Raw genomic sequence first — 16,451 nt, 5'->3', positions numbered from 1 at the left:
ATTTTCTCAAATCAAAACGAGAGTGAAACCTTCAACTGAAATAGTAATTGAGTTGGGAATTTCGGACGGGATATTTTATTCAGTCTCGTGTGTTTTTTTAAATTTTTTTGGACGGAATGAAACATTCCGTCTCGCTTGTTTTTTCGATTTTTTTTTTAAACTTTAGACGGGATGTTTCATTTTGTTTGGTGTATTTTTTCGATTTTTACATTCAGACATAATTAAACATCCCGTTTGAAAATAATAGTTACCTTTGCATTGAGCAATTTCACTTTGCTTTACACCAAAATGGTGGAAAAGAGGAAAAATAGAGTTTACTAAGATGTGAATAAGAATTGGTTGCATTGGGAATGCTCTAAGAGAACTATAATTCAGTGTCATGATCCTATAATAGAACAATAGAACCATAAGCACTAAGCAGGTAGCACTATTCGTAGCTGTAGACCTGTAGTGGTTCACTAAATTGAAGAATCCAGCCACGCAAACCTTTCAGAACTTATGGGTCCTAAAAAAAAAACGTGTTCACTAGCTCACCTTTCTCTTAATTGTTTGCCTGCTTCTCAAATAAGACAGTAACCATCATATCACAAAGTCCATTTCGATACAAACTGTGGCCAAATAAAAATCTCTTTTGACAAATTGTCAATATATTTGCGGGTTGCCTGGCCATATACACTCAAGACAAGTGGGTATACTCAAATCGACATACACATCTGCGATGTGGATTGCTCAAAATATCAGCAAACCAATACACACTTAATTTGGACCTGAATTTGACTATTTCCTTCATTTTTGACCTTTGACCGAATTTATTCAAAACATCAGATCAAAATATACGTCTCCTAAAATATCAGTGTATCGAAATTTTGGTGTAACGCCAACTCAGTTTTGGGACTCTGCTATTGGGCTGGTCATCTAGCGAGTCGAGTCGAGTATCCGAATAGCTCTCGAGTCTGGATCTTGACGGTTCAGAACTATATGTTCGAATTCCATCACAAGTTTTTAATATTGATTTGATTTGTTTTGTGCATAAATTTTAATTTGAATATATTATAGATTAAGTGAGCAAAAATAGATATATAATACTTACTAAATATCAAAATAATATGCAAAGACAATCTCACGATAAACGATAGTGTGATTACAATTTACTGAAATAACAATAAATCTCTATCTAAAAAGTATTATAAAGTGAACACATTATTGTTGCAATTAATATGTGATAAACTATTATAATTCAACACACTATTATAATAATTATTCTATATTTTAACAAAATTATCTAAAATACGAGTAGTTGATTTCAAGCTCGAGCTTTAAAACGTGCTCATATTTTTAAATGAGCGAGCTCGAGCCGACCCCAAAACGAGTCCAGGGCCCACTGGCTGTTACTGGAAGAACACAAAACAAAACCCAAAAACAAGACACGCCCTCTTTTCCTTTGTTTTTCAAAACTAGTCCGTTGCAGTTGCACTCTGAGAGCGAGAGAGAGAGAGCGAGAGAGAGAGAGAGAGAGAGAGAGGTGTTTTCTTGTTTTGATCTCTATTTTTGATTCAATTAGTAGAAAAGCAAAATGAGTAGTAAAAAGGAGGAAGAGAGAAATGAGAAAATCATACGGGGTTTGATGAAGCTTCCACCCAATCGAAGATGCATGAATTGCAACAGCCTGGTATCTTTCATACTTTTTCTAAATTTACTTTATTTTGAATAAATATATTGTTTTTTTGCTTAAGATTGAAATTTGCAGGGACCAGGGTACGTGTGCACCAATTTTTGGACCTTTGTCTGTACAACTTGCAGTGGAATTCAGTGAGTATTTACATTTAATCGTCATGTTACTGTTGTGGTAGAGGTATTATTGGTCAAATCCCATTTACATACACAAAAAGATACCATTTTGAACAATTGAACTCTCAGATATGTCCATATTGACGCGCCTTTACTAGGATGCTATTGCATTGTTGATGTGTTTAGAACTTAAGAAGGCATAGGGGACACGGGTTCTTTGAGAAAACGTCAATTGATGTGTCATATGCATCGTGATTTATTATGCCTTTTATATAGGCCCAGTGCATTGAGAAAACCTTGTGCGAGGCAAGCCATGAGGTGTAAGCCTCGTTGATTTTTTAGTCGTTGATTTGAATCTTCACTCTGTATGTAAGTTTGTGGAATTTCTTACTGACTTGTCTCTGTCTCTGTTGGGAGTTTGTTGTTAAGCAATTATGAGTTAATTTATACTGTATCTTTTGCTCTGCAGTCGTGAATTCACTCATCGTGTAAAGTCTGTATCTATGGCAAAGTTTACACCTCAAGAAGTTGAAGCTCTCCAAAGAGGTGGTAATCAGGTATAGTAGTTGTTGAGTCTAGATTCTATTTTGAGGTGTTTACATTTTGCTTGTTCTCTTGCTTATTCGACATTTACGCTCTTCAGCGTGCAAGGGAACTGTTTTTGAAAGATTGGGACCTCCAACGACAGAGATTACCTGATAGCAGGTTGGAATACACTTGTTTTTGGTCTGGTGATTTTTTATTCTAAATTTTGCAAACAGCACACGAGAATCTTTTTCTTAAAATGTATCATTTTGCAGCAATGTCGATAGGGTGCGCGAGTTCATAAAAAATACCTACGTGGATAGGAAATATGCTGGAGGAAAGACCTCTGATAAGCCCCCAAGAGACTTGCAGGTAAATAAGTCAACTAATATGTTTGGTCTCCTTTTCTTAGACATTGTTTAATATTCAAATATTTCACTTTTAAATGATTAAGTAGAAGCAAGAGTGTCGTCTAACGAAAATTGTATTTTTCTCTCAGAGCATAAGGAGCCTTGATGATGAAACTAGACGTGCCAGTTCGTATCATTCGTATTCACAAAGTCCGCCTTATGAATATCAATATGAAGATCGGAAGTATGGTAAACAAGTCGGTGTGCTTAGTCGAAAGCCTGGCTCTGATCGAGGTTATGAAGGGAAGATCTCCAGCTTTGTGTATAGTCCTGGACGTTTGCATGAGGAGAGATTTGCTAATGAGGGCTCTGATTCCAGAGTTTCAGAGTTCTCTGTGTCTAGCACAAGTGACCCTTTCAGATCTGATAATCAATCACCTAATTTTCAGAGCAAGCTTAGCAGCACCTCTCAGTATCCTGTAAAGGATATCTTAGTTGAAGACAAACATCCGCAAACAATGGGTGCATATTCAGACCTTAATATTGCCAAGGGCGATTCAAGTGGGGTCAGACATACGCAGGTAAAGTTGCTATGCACCTATGCCATATTGAAGATTATGTTTTTAATCAAATTCAAGTTAGCTGTTGAAAGACCACTTGTGTCAGTTTCCACATTATACTAGTACATCTACAAGAGATAGGCCCACAAGTGGATCAGTGGATGGGTTCCTAGAAGGAGGTTTTCTATGCCATAAAAGTATAAAACGTGTCAATTTCACTGCCATCGTGTACAAAATTTAAATGGAGTTCAGTATTGATTATTTACGGGCTGTGGCATTGTTGTGGAACTTGTATGCACAAGAGAGTGTGATTGTGAAGTTTAATTAAGATTTGATTGGGTCTACTTATACGCGGTGAAGGTTCTCACTTGGGTGGGAATCAACAGATTAGTGAAACCACATTAGTGATTCATGTTACAGTTGATGCTTGATGTCTTTTAGTAAAACAGTTTTTTAGTGTTCCGTCACAACATGACCAAGTCAGCTCTCATTGACTCTGTTACATCCATTTGGTGCATGTGCAATTTCAAATCTACCCCTCCACAAAATACCCATTGACCCTCCCAAGACCAAATTCAATCCATTTGTCATGTGGCATCATCAGATCCACTTAATCCAATGACCACAATTATTTTTCCTAAATGACACCCACTACCCCTGCCAACCTAAAATGACCAAACTACCCTCACTCATGTTCCCACACATTGCCACGTGTCATCACAGTGGATAAGCCACATGTCAAGCCACCTGTTAAACAACTTGTGAAACCAGTACAAGCAAGACTAAAGTTCAAGGTCGTCAAAGTACCTGACTGCTAGACTTGGATGTACCTGACTACTAGACTTACAATTTTGGCATGCAATTTTGGAAGTTAGTATTTTAGAAGCATGTGGAATTACTTTTGGAAGACAGTTCTAAATTTGTAATGTTCTACTTGCAAAATTTCATATTTTGTCATGTTCTAAAACTGATTTGGAAATATAGTGCAAAAATTGTAAAGTGTTATTGTCATTTCTAAATTGAGTCTTCTAAATTTGGAAGACAATTTTGGTTGCTTATTTATTTTTTCTTGCATTATTTATTTGTGTTATTTACTTTCTGTTTTTAGACTAACTGTTTAGACTATTCCCTAGTATGCCTAGGGAGTCAATGCCTCTTGAATGATCACAACATCTTCTTCATTTCCTATAAAATCAAACCACCCCCTCTCTCCAACACATCTCACATCACTTTACTCTCATCTAATCACTCATCTCTTTACTCACTTCTCATTTCTGAAAATAAAAAATAGGAAATCATGACTACGGGAACAATGGCCAAAATTCAACTTGACAAGAAACAAATCCATGAATCTTTTGATCAAATCAAGAGCTTGTTGAAAGATAGAAATGATAAGAGGGTGTTTCTAGAGATGATGGAAAATGATGGCAAGTTGAGTTTGAAGGTCTGCAAGGAATGTGGAAATTTGTGTTTTATAGAGTTGACAGGTCTATGTGCTGTGGCAGCAGATGCATATCCTCCACCTGGGTTTGCTCCTCCACCACCAGCCGAGGGGTTCGGTTTGAAATCATTTCCTCCTCCACCACCAGCAACACCACAACCACAACCACAACCACAACCAACACCAGTCCCTCCACCACTGGTGTGAGTAAAGAGATGGGAGTAAAGTGTGATGTGAGACGTGTTTGGGAGAGGGGGTGGTTTGATTTTATAGGAAATGAAGAAGATGTTGTGATCATTCACGAGGCATTGACTCCCTAGGCATACTAGGGAATAGTCTAAACAGTTAGTCTAAAAACAGAAAGTAAATAACACAAATATATAATGCATGAAAAAATAAATAACCAACCAAGATTGTCTTCCAAATTTAGAAGAGTCAATTTAGAAATGACAATAACACTTTTCCATTTTTGCACTACATTTCCAAATCAGTTTTAGAACATTACAAAATTTGCAAGTAGAACATTACAAATTTAGAACTGTCTTCCAAAAGTAATCCTAAATGCTTCTAAAATACTAACTTCCAAAATTGCATGCTAAAATTGTCAAGTTTAGTAGTCAGCTACATCCATGTCTAGCAGTCAGGTACCCTGACTACCTTGAACTTTGGTCTTGCTTGTACTGGTTTCACAAGTTGTTTAACAGGTGGCTTGACATGTGGCTTATCCACTGTGATGACATGAGTGAGGGTAGTTTGGTCATTTTAGGTTGGCAAGGGCCAAGGGAGTGGGTGCCATTTAGGAAAAATAATTGTGGTCATTGGATTAAGTGAATCTGATGATGCCACGTGGCAAATGGATTGAATTTGGTCTTGGGAGGGTCAATGGGTATTTTGGTCATTTTACCTGTGGAGGGGTAGATTTGACATTGTATACATGCAACAAACGGATGTAATGGAGTCAATGAGAGCTGACTTGGCCATGCTGTGAAATTGGGGACGGAATACTAATAATGGAAGAACTGGTAAAAGAGCTATCCGATGTACTGTTATAGATGTACTCTTCTGAGTATGTTTTATGTATTCCTTTTCGATATTGCTTTTACTTGATTTTTGACTGACAATTGAATGTTTTTCCCAGAGAACGGTATCTTCAGGCAGCTTTGGATCCTTCGATAGCAACTCAGTGACTTCGGGGAGTTTAGTCGATGTTGTCTCAGAACCCGCACAATCTGCTGGGACTCAACTGGGCAGAATGACTCCTGTTTCCTCCAAACAAAGTTCTTCTGTTTCTGCTAGTGCTGTTGAGATAGATCTTTTTAGTGTGGAATTTTTACAAAAATCTGGTGCTTCATCCATTGATTTGTTTGAGAAGCCTACGACTTCTTCTGCTCCATCTCAAGATCACTATACAGAAAATACGACAATGGTTCCATCTATAGATTTTTTTGCTGATATCACCCACCAGAACTTGGTAGCAGCCTCTTTAGAACAAAAACCACAGGCAGGCCTTTTACCAGATAATAAAGGATGGGCGACATTTGACTTGCCTCAGCAGGAGACATCTACCATTGCAACTAAATACGTACCTCATACCCATATTCCATCTGCTGATGTAGTTTCTTCCATGGATTCAAGCATGCAGTGGCCATCAGTCAATTACACATCTCCTGGGCCTTTTCCATCAGTGGACAATCAATGGCATGGGAGCCTGCATGAAGTGCAGGTTTTAGTGGGCCAACAAGCACTACGGTAAGAAATTTTTACGTTTGCTTTAAGTAGGCTGTCCCATTTTATTGAATGTGGTGAAATAGGTTGTTTTGGTCATTTATTTCTCTTTAAATAGTTGGCCACCTTGGTTTAGTTGCCGTTTACTTCTTTTCCATTTTAAACAAATAATAACATATATGCTTACATATATACATCTTCATTTTATACAGGCTGGACTACCATCAATCGCTACTGACCAGAAATCTACAAATCCATTTGATCTTCCATATGATTCTGATTTGGAACCGAACAGTGTGGTATGTTGCGTCTGCTTCTGATAAAGTATTTGAAACTGAATTTAATGGTTTTAATCTGTCATATGAGTTTTCATTGTAGAACTCAAATACAATGTTTGACGAGGTTATAAATTTAAAAAATGGTCTGAATTGATATTATGTGGTAATGACCATCGTTTGCGATTTCGAACGGAATGTCGGAATTGCGATGGATATTTCGGTTTTTCAGAAAACTGAAACGGCATCGAAATGGAAACCCAACCAGAAAACCGAAAATGAAAATTAAGGTTTATTGCCAAAAATTCTAATTAATAGTCATTAATCATCAATTGAAGGCATTAGCATTAGCCATTAATGGCGATCTCAAATATAGACCCTTTTACGATGACGAACAACATTAGATGCTTGGATTTGCTTCTCCTCACTGTTTTTTGAGAAATAATATCTTCAAATTGTGGTGACTGAAAACGATTTATCAAAGAAGGAACATGAGGGAGAAGGAGTCAGCAGAAATTTGAGAAGGAGGGAGGCAGGAGATGACCAACATAAGGGGCTTAGATATGTGGAGCTGTTGCAACCATTAGATGGATATCAACAGTGAGGAGTGACTTTTAAAAATCTAAGTTCAACACTTTGAAGCTTGCATATTTCGAACCATTGCACGGAGTTCCATTCCGAACGGAATTTTGGTTTTCCAAGCTGTCGGAATTTCATGCATTTCGAAATGTTGAACTGTGGAAATGACACATCCCATATACCCTCGGAAAAAGCAATTTTCCTTTCGCAAAAGAGGTTTCCTTAAATTGTTTATTCTTGAATACAGCACCATGCAAAATAGGAGAAGTTGTCTGCATTTTTAGTTGTGATTTTCTTTAGTACCAGTGGCCATCTGATAAGTTTCAATTGCAGTTGTTAAACATGAATTCGCTGCAAGCAGCTCTGCCAGAGTCGCAGTTGCCACCTTCTTATATAGAAGACTTTAATCAGCCGTGGTTCCCTTCAAATACAATTCCACCATATGTTCAAGCTGCACCACAAGGTCAGTTTTGCAGTTGATCTTACTGTAGATTAATTTAATTTACCCCAGCTTTTTCGTCTTTTTTTTTATTTGGGTTCAACTCTTTATAGGAGGCTTGGCTTACATGACAGGAGAAGCACCAACTCCTCAATTCCCGTAAGTGGCTTCTGTTCAACATCTTTACGGTGATTTGCGATTGTAAATTGCAACACGGAAAAATATTACAACTTCAAATTGAAATGCATCAAGTATTATTCTAGTAATTTATCTCTTCGTGTTCTTCAAAATTTTATGTTTTTCAAGTATGAATAATACGTTCCACAGATGCTTGTTAATTATGTATAGTGCAAGAACGAACCAATAATAGTACCAAACCAAACTCCTGACTCAGCCTGCCCTCACGCTACCATGTACATAAGAAATATCGTGTCACGTACCACATAGTCCTGTCCTGGTAAGTATTATGTACAGACGAATTGGCCAAGTTGCAAATCTCTTATTCTTATTGGGGATGGATTACCAACAGGTGAAAGTGGTGCGCAATAAAGAAAGATTGGAGTGGGTGGGAGGAAGATGGGGAAAGAGAACTTGCATGTCCCTCTCATATAGCTCTTCCCTTCTAGGAGGTTTTTTGGATCAACTATAATTCACATTAGCATAATTGTTGAAATTTTGAATTTTAATATGTGTTGCTTTTTCCTATATTGTTTTTTAAACCCTTTATAAATTTGTCGCATACTGTGACATCCTTTATGGCGGAATTAAATTTATATGAATATTTATTGTCCGGAAGTTTGCTTTACGATGCATTAGTAACTATGGCCCAAGTGGGGCATCCCCACCGAAGTACTGCTTTCACATTGTACATAAATATAGCTGAGTCTGAATAGTTATACTCGATAATGGCTTTACTTTTTACGCAAGGCTTCTGGATAAATTTTTATCTTTTGTTAGAGTTCTTTTTTAAGTATATTTAGCTTCACTTGGAGGGTTAAAATTTCTAATTCTTGATTGGCAGGAATATTTCTTCACAAGGTTCTGTTGCATCTCTTGGTGGGAACCCTTTTGCCTGACTGAGCTGAGCAGACGTAAACATAAAATTGTTCTTGGTCGAAGCTGACCATGACTTCCTGTTACTAGGGGCGTAGTGAGAGTGAAAAGGTTTTTGGTTTTCATTCTTGTTTGTATTCTTTATGCAATATAAAACAGTTCCGAAAATCATGTTTTCCCTATTTCCGTGCTGCAGTGGAAGATAATTGGGACTTGGTTATGTATCTAAATTTTATGAATGATAAGTTAGTGGAACATTATTTGCAGATGATATTGTAATTTTGCTTCTGGTACCAATAGCAAGCATACATTTTTTTTTCTTATTCCTTCAAGGCCATTACATTTTCCAAGATGACCCCAATATAGTATCTCTAAATGAGATTTCTCAATGAAAGCGAAACACCACCAACTGTATTCTGTATTTGAGTTATAGAATCGAATCTCATACACAGTTCCAAACTTCCACTACAAATAAGGGAGGGGTTCGAGGGACATATTTTATCTTAATAAACAAACTCAAAATCTTTAGAACATTTATAAGTTTTGGATTAAACTAATTTTTTTTTGTAGATAAAACCATAGTACAAAATATCTCAATATATCACGATATTTGGGGATATCTATCCAGATTTCAAACCAAAAATATATAAATATTATGTTTAAGATATAGACTATAAAAATATTTTTGAAAATTTAGGATATTTTTGCGATATTTTGTGTATATAACAATTTTATTTAATATTTACCATTATATTTCAAATAAATATAAATAATAATCATGATATATCCACAATATTACAATATTTTCGATATTTTGGATATATCTACGATATTTGTAAAACAATGTCAAATATTTAAAGAGAGAAAGATATATTCACATATACATAAATTGAATATCGATAAATACCTATATCATGATATTTTGTACTATGGATAAAACATTGTCACAAATAATAAAAAAAACCCACAAATTTCTAAATTTACCAAATATAGTATAAAAAATTGTGAAAATGAACTGTCTACAATTAGCCAAATTTTGTAAATTGTTAACTACATTTAGCAAGTTTGAATTTTTTTTGATTATTTGTGACAATGTTTAGAATAGTTTAGAGATCATATCTACAAAAAATTAGTTTAATCCAAAACTTATAAATCCGATTTTAAGTTTCAAAATAAAACTGGCATACAAATAATATACCAAGAAATGTACCAAAATCCTCAAAATGAAACTGGCATTGAGTGGTTTGAGTCTGCAAAATTTGAGTCTGCAAAATAAACTGTTATCTGAAATTGATAGTATCTGTATCTATGTAATAATGGATTGGAATCAGTGGTGGTACACAAACATTATATTAGTAAGTACTAAGATAAGTAGTTGTTTTTAAGGATAAGTAGGCAATGACAGATAAGTTAAACAGCACCTCAAAGTAGAACTTGTCCGTGGATGCTGTTCTTCCACTTGTCAAAACTTGTTAAAACTCCCCACTTCTCTTCTTCTTCCAACTTCATTCAACCATTTCAACAAACACTTTCTACTATCAACACTTAAAAACAATCTTCCACTGCTTCAAAATGGAAATCTGTAATTGCTCTTTCCTAAATTCAGTAAAGAACGCTCATTTCAACTTCACACAATTTAAATATGGTGTTTTTATTTCTAGAACGAAGAATAAGAAAGTATTACCCTTTCTTCGCGTCTCGAATTTGGCTTCTACTTCTTCTCCACCACGAAAACTGTTACAGAAACGAGGGGGTGGTGGGGAAGGAGATAATGGAGTATTGTCTACTTCCAGCTCAGCAATGGAGCAACTTGATATTGAGCGTGGCGTTTGTGTACCCTTTCGCAAGTACACACCGGAGATGGTAACTAATTCTACTTGTCTAAGTGTGTTTATGTTTATGTTTATGTTTATGTTTATGTTTATGTTAGTTTTGAAGTGGTGTAATTGTTGGTTGTTTTAGGTTAGGAGTAAGGTTTTGGAATCTAGAGGTGCTATAATGGAGTTACTTGGTCGTGGTGTTGAGATTGTTTGGAAATTGGGTTTTTATTGGTCTGTTCTTGTGTATGATTTCTTGGTTGGGAGGGATGAAGAAGTGGTTCCTTATCGGGCGAGACAGCTCAGGAATCTTTTGTGTGATTTGGGACCGTCATTCATTAAAGCCGGGCAGGTTTATATCTCAATCACTCTTTGTTTTGCTGCTTAGTAGTTCTTATATGTTGGTTGTAACTTATTTGATGGTAAGTCCCTATGATTGTATTTCAATACGTCTAGGAACACCTCGTTTCAAATAATTTTAGTGCTGACATCTGATTACATTTACATTGAAAGGGACTGTGTTTCGAATACTAAGTATTTACACTTACCAGAAGAAGAAAAGTACTGACATCTATACTTTTAAGTGAAAAGATCACACTACGTTGCTAATTGATACCTTCCTTGCTGTCTACTACTAACAGGTTCTGGCAAATAGGCCCGACATTATCAGGGAAGATTATATGAATGAACTCTGCATTCTTCAGGATGATGTTCCTCCCTTCCCTAATCAGGTAAGAATGAATACATAAAGTAATTTATATCGGGCTGCAATACTAGAGAGGGAAAGAGAGAACTCTTTTTGTGCAAGATGCATTCTTCAAGATGATGTTCCTCCATTTCTGTTTACTCATATATGATTTGTTTTGACGAATTCTATGTAGGTTGCCTTTACTATCATAGAAGAGGAATTGGGGAAACCCCTTGAAGCAGTTTTCAGCAAAATATCAGCACAGACGATAGCAGCTGCTAGTTTAGGTCAAGTCTACCGTGCTACCCTACTTGACACTGGAGAGGATGTTGCTATTAAGGTTAAGTGAGCTCTATATAGTGGTCGTCGAACCTTTATTAAACTTGCATATAGCATTCCTATACAAGTGAGACAAAAAAGAAGAAAATGGTAGCTTGGTTTCAACTTTCAACATAAGCATTAATAAGTCTATCTATCTCAATGCTACAGTTGCTACTATCTTCTCGAAGGTCATGATAGGATGCATACGGTGAATCATATTGTAAACTTCCGTCCACAATATCTATTTTGCTTCTACAGTTAACCCTCTAATATGGATTTATCATATTGCTGATTTATAGGTGCAAAGACCCCAGATAGAACCAATAATCTATCGTGATCTTTTCCTCTTCAGAACTCTGGCTTCATTCTTGAATGGTTTTAGTTTGCAAAAATTAGGCTGCAATGCGGAGCTTATAGTTGACGAGTTTGGGGAGAAGCTTTTGGAGGAGCTTGACTACACTCTGGTAACTTGGAAGCTTCCCACTATTTTGAAGTCACTAGATGTATGGTATGCTACTGAGTGATAAAAAATAGAGATGAAATTGGACCATCGTGCCAGATTTATGACTCCTGTGCTTTCGATATTTTGTGTAAATGTTCCCAGTTTCAACCAATTAGATGTGATACTAATATTTTGATATCTTGCTTCTTACAGTCTTTGATTGTATATGCTCTGTTGTTATTTCTGTTGCTCAGGAGGCTAGGAATATTGAAGACTTTCTGGAGAACTTCAAAAACGATCCTACTGTGAAGATTCCTCAAGTATATAAACAGCTCTCAGGTGCACGTGTATTAGTGATGGAATGGATTGATGGAATTCGTTGCACTAATCCACAGGTTGGGGCACCAATATATATAATGCCACATAGAGTATTTGACTAATTTTACTTAAACTTGTTATGTCTTTTCTTCATTTCTTCTTTCTACTTTTTCTTCTTCTGCCATCGTTCGGAGGTAGGTTCATTACCAAGGAAAAGACTTCACCATCACAAAACAGTATTAATCTTTTATATGGAACTTGTACATTACATGACATGTAACTTATAATTCTGTACCTCAGGCTATTAAAGAAGCAGGCCTTGATGTAAATGGATTTTTGACAGTTGGAGTGAGTGCCGCTTTGAGACAATTGCTAGAATTTGGCTTGTTCCATGGAGATCCACATCCTGGAAATATTTTTGCCATGCGTGATGGACGCATTGCATATGTTGACTTTGGGAATGTTGCCGTGCTTAGTCAGGTACTAAAATTCTTCAGGGTTTTCTCTCAAATTAGAAGGTCTAGTACCACAGATAGGGTTAACTCTTTTTAGGGGATCAAGTTGATAAGTTGAAAACCTTCTCTATAAGCATGGTAGACTTCTTTGTGAAGGTTGTCACACTAAGTCATTTTGTGAGGAGACAAGAACAGCTGCGACAATGCCTATTTTGATAGAGCTATTAGTGTAAAATATTTTTTAAGAGGTGGTCATAGTCTAGAAAGCAAGAAGATCTTCCGTAGGATGAACAGAAACAAAATAATTCTTGATTGAGATACCTGCATGCATTATTGATAGAATCACTATGTGGGGGGTGGGACTTGATGCGGTATATATATTATGTTTGGAGAATCTACATACTACTCTGTGCATTTCTCGCCCTGCCTGACCGCTTTGCCAGTAGAGTAGTGTTTGTCAGTTGACTCTAATCCAAAAGAAGATAACAAGGATTTTCTAGCACAAAACCTAATGGAAGATTTGTTTTCGTTTTCTTTTTTAGACATCAGAAATGGTTTACTTCCAAAGAATCAGCTTCCTGTTGGGCCTTCATTCACTCTCATCGGAATATCTGTTTCCTTTTATTGTTATCTTTTTGCAGCAAAATAAGCAGATTCTGATTGATGCTGTTGTTCATGCCGTAAATGAGGATTACGCTGAGATGGCAAATGATTTCACCAGGCTTGGCTTCCTTGCTAGTGGAACAGATGTAGCTCCCATTATTCCGGCTTTAGAGGCAATCTGGCAGAACTCATCTGGGAAAGGACTAGCAGATTTTAATTTCAGGAGTGTTACCGGTAAACTTTATGTCACTTTCTCTGCTAGTTGAATAATAAACTTGCATACACCTACATGAGCCAACATAATCATAATATGACTCGTTTCCCAATCTAAGAGGCAAATTTGGTGCCCCTCCCTATATTTGAAGCTATTGCCTTATTTCCTTGACCGTCGAGCTCTGACCAGATGGATTGGTAAATAGTCTTTTGAAAATAAATTCCATAAAATTGCTCAAACAATTATTCTGCTCCTGCCATTCTCATGATTGCATTATCTCAGTTCATTTTTAAGTGCTTATTTATTTTGGTTGGTGTGATTGGTACTTAATGATCACATATTTATCTAAGATGTTTACCATCAGAAAATCCGTAAATGTTCTATGTTGATAGAGAAGTTTTATGCTTAACATACTACAGGAAAGTTTAATCAATTGGTCTACCAGTACCCAATCCGTATACCAGAGAGGTTTTCGCTGGTTATCCGATCCTTATTGACCCAAGAAGGCATCTGCTTCACGTTGAAGCCAGATTTTAAATTTCTTGAGGTAAGGAAGAACTTCTTGTTGTCATTAAGAAAAAGAGTGTATTATTTTACTGACATATAAAAGGCATTTCTTCTTTAACATAATAAATTTCCCGTTTAAACTTTGGACACAAAAAGCTAAAAAAGAACAGCTTTCAAATTTTGTAAAATGCATATATCATAGAGAAGCACGAAAGAGTGGAATGAGAAGTTGAAGTATGTTATTCTTAGTTCTGGCCTTCCGGGTGAGGATCAAAGCCTCCAAACTGAGATAAAGAAAATCCTAAGAAAGGACACTCTTATCGGTGTAGACATTATTATCTGAATTTAAAAGGATGATTCTTGAACGTTGGAGACATTTCTATTTTTGCAACATTGCCAATCAACACCGACTCTATACTTCATTTGTTTATTGATTGTAATTGATCTATGTAGGTTGCCTACCCATATGTCGCGAAGCGTCTTCTAACGGATCCTAACCCTGCTCTACGTGAGCGTTTGATACAGGTCAGGTTCAAGTCAGTGCTTTCAGAATTATTGCTCATTTTAGAGAAGTGGTACTGATCACTTTGTTTAGAGACTCTGCTTCACTCTATTATCTATTATCATCTGTGCTTTAATTTAACATTTTAACTGCATATCTTGTAACATGGATACTTGATTTCCAAATGTACGGGTTGGATGGTTAAATTTGCAGCCCATATTTTTATGGTATCGAGCAAAGGAATGGTCACTTATAAGTTATAGTGATTATGACAAATTTGTGTTGCTTTTGCTACCAATAATTAGTGGTAACCACGTTAGAATAGCACCATTTAATTGCAGGTGCAGAAATCAGGAATGTTTAAATCTACATATTCGGACACAGGAACAGGGACCATATAAGAGTGAATTGGTATCACTTAGTAGACTATTCCTTTGACAATCGTGAGAATAAGTGTAACATATAGATAAGTTCTCTTCATGGTATATGATTTTCATGAGTTGGGTTTTAGATTTTTTTTCCCTAGGTGCATTTTCCTATAGATCCAACTTATTACGCTAATTTTCAGCATTTGTTCCTTTATGTAATTTCAGAATGTTAGTGGCTCTTGAGAATTAGTCTGTCTTGCACTAGTATACCTTCAGGTTATGAAATTGCTGCACGTACTACTTCAAAGGCAAAATCTAAGATACTAGTATACTGCATACTGTGACATTGATACATAATTTTCTGTGAAAGAATCAATAGTTTTACTGTTTTTGTTCGATATGTATGCCTAGTCCTCAATGTCTATATCTTTATTTATCGTGTGTGACAAAGGTTGGTGTATGTTTCAGGTTCTTTTCAAGGATGGAGTTTTTCAGTGGAAACGTCTAGAGAACCTCATAGTTCTAGCAAAGGAAAATGTGTCAAAGATGAGAAGCAACCCTGCATTGCAAGTGAATGACAAGTCTGTGCACTGACCCACTCTCTCAGATATGGTCTTCCATTTTTTATGAGGTTTTCTGAACAACTATTCTTCTTTGCTTTCTTCTGGCCAGGCAAAATACAAGAAATTGGCAATTTGAGAAAAAATTAGACCTCACTGACACCCTCAAGGATGGAGCTCGCCTTTTCATAGTTGATGAAGGAATTCGTAGGCAGCTTATTTTAGCTTTAACTGAAGACTCTAAGCTTCACATTCAAGAGGTTGGTAATATCTTCAGGAATTGAACTTGTGAAGCAAATGAGTTAAAAAAAAAGTGGAATGCTTAAACTTGCACTTGTCAGGTTACTGAAATTGTTAAGATGTCTTTGATCTTTTGTAGCTTGTGGATGTATATCGGCTTGTTCAAGATGACATAGATGTGCCTTCTGTAGCTTTGGGAATGGCGCGAGGTAATAATATTCTTGTAACATTCTATTCAGTTCTCCCGCTACACACAGGCCCCACACACAAGGTGTGTAAGTTTCACTGATGGTTGATACGTATGCTCCATTTTGCAGACTTACCGGCTGTTACACGAGACATCATGCTTTCATGGAGTGATTCTATTTTAGCGGATAGATGACTGGAGTTTTGAGAAGTAGCTATGCGGCCCTAGCAAAGGTGTATAATACATTTTTTTTTTGTAATACTAATGTTGTTATAACCACTTGCAATGAAATGAGATCAAATTGTTGTAATATTGAGCTCAGTTCACAGTATTGTGTAAAAAGAAAAGTTGTGATATACAAAAGAAAAGGAAGAAAAATTCTTTACTGTACCAATTGTAAACATTTTGTAAAGAGATGTTGTATCCTGGAGACCGGGAAGGATCAGAAAATATTTATAAAGGGATGTTTTTCTTAGCTTTTCAATTTAGGTAGT

The 16,451-nt window shown here is 36.2% G+C and overlaps 2 protein-coding genes across 2 annotated transcripts; both read left to right on the top strand.

The window, feature by feature from the left end:
- The first annotated feature begins 1,466 nt into the window (after positions 1 to 1,466).
- On the top strand, positions 1,467 to 9,006 carry ZIGA4 (ARF GAP-like zinc finger-containing protein ZIGA4). Its single transcript, XM_086586436.1, has 11 exons — positions 1,467 to 1,669; positions 1,748 to 1,809; positions 2,258 to 2,345; positions 2,432 to 2,493; positions 2,589 to 2,685; positions 2,813 to 3,244; positions 5,803 to 6,413; positions 6,526 to 6,688; positions 7,577 to 7,706; positions 7,796 to 7,841; positions 8,704 to 9,006. Exons 1-11 carry the CDS (start codon positions 1,574 to 1,576, stop codon positions 8,756 to 8,758), a joined length of 1,842 nt encoding a protein of 613 aa, XP_086442562.1. The 5' UTR covers positions 1,467 to 1,573; the 3' UTR covers positions 8,759 to 9,006.
- Positions 9,007 to 10,128: 1,122 nt separating this feature from the next.
- Positions 10,129 to 16,441, top strand: ACDO1 (Protein kinase superfamily protein). Its single transcript, XM_086586398.1, has 14 exons — positions 10,129 to 10,598; positions 10,698 to 10,904; positions 11,194 to 11,283; positions 11,434 to 11,580; positions 11,861 to 12,025; positions 12,258 to 12,398; positions 12,622 to 12,801; positions 13,418 to 13,613; positions 14,013 to 14,140; positions 14,554 to 14,625; positions 15,439 to 15,551; positions 15,643 to 15,790; positions 15,910 to 15,979; positions 16,088 to 16,441. Exons 1-14 carry the CDS (start codon positions 10,308 to 10,310, stop codon positions 16,150 to 16,152), a joined length of 2,013 nt encoding a protein of 670 aa, XP_086442524.1. The 5' UTR covers positions 10,129 to 10,307; the 3' UTR covers positions 16,153 to 16,441.
- Positions 16,442 to 16,451: the final 10 nt, after the last annotated feature.

This window comes from Coptis chinensis, unplaced genomic scaffold (assembly GCF_015680905.1).
Source record: "Coptis chinensis isolate HL-2020 unplaced genomic scaffold, ASM1568090v1 utg1029_pilon_pilon, whole genome shotgun sequence".
Taxonomy (NCBI): Eukaryota; Viridiplantae; Streptophyta; class Magnoliopsida; order Ranunculales; family Ranunculaceae; genus Coptis; species Coptis chinensis.
The sequence above is the reverse complement of the archived record's forward strand: the minus strand, read 5'-3'. Positions and strand labels throughout refer to the sequence as shown.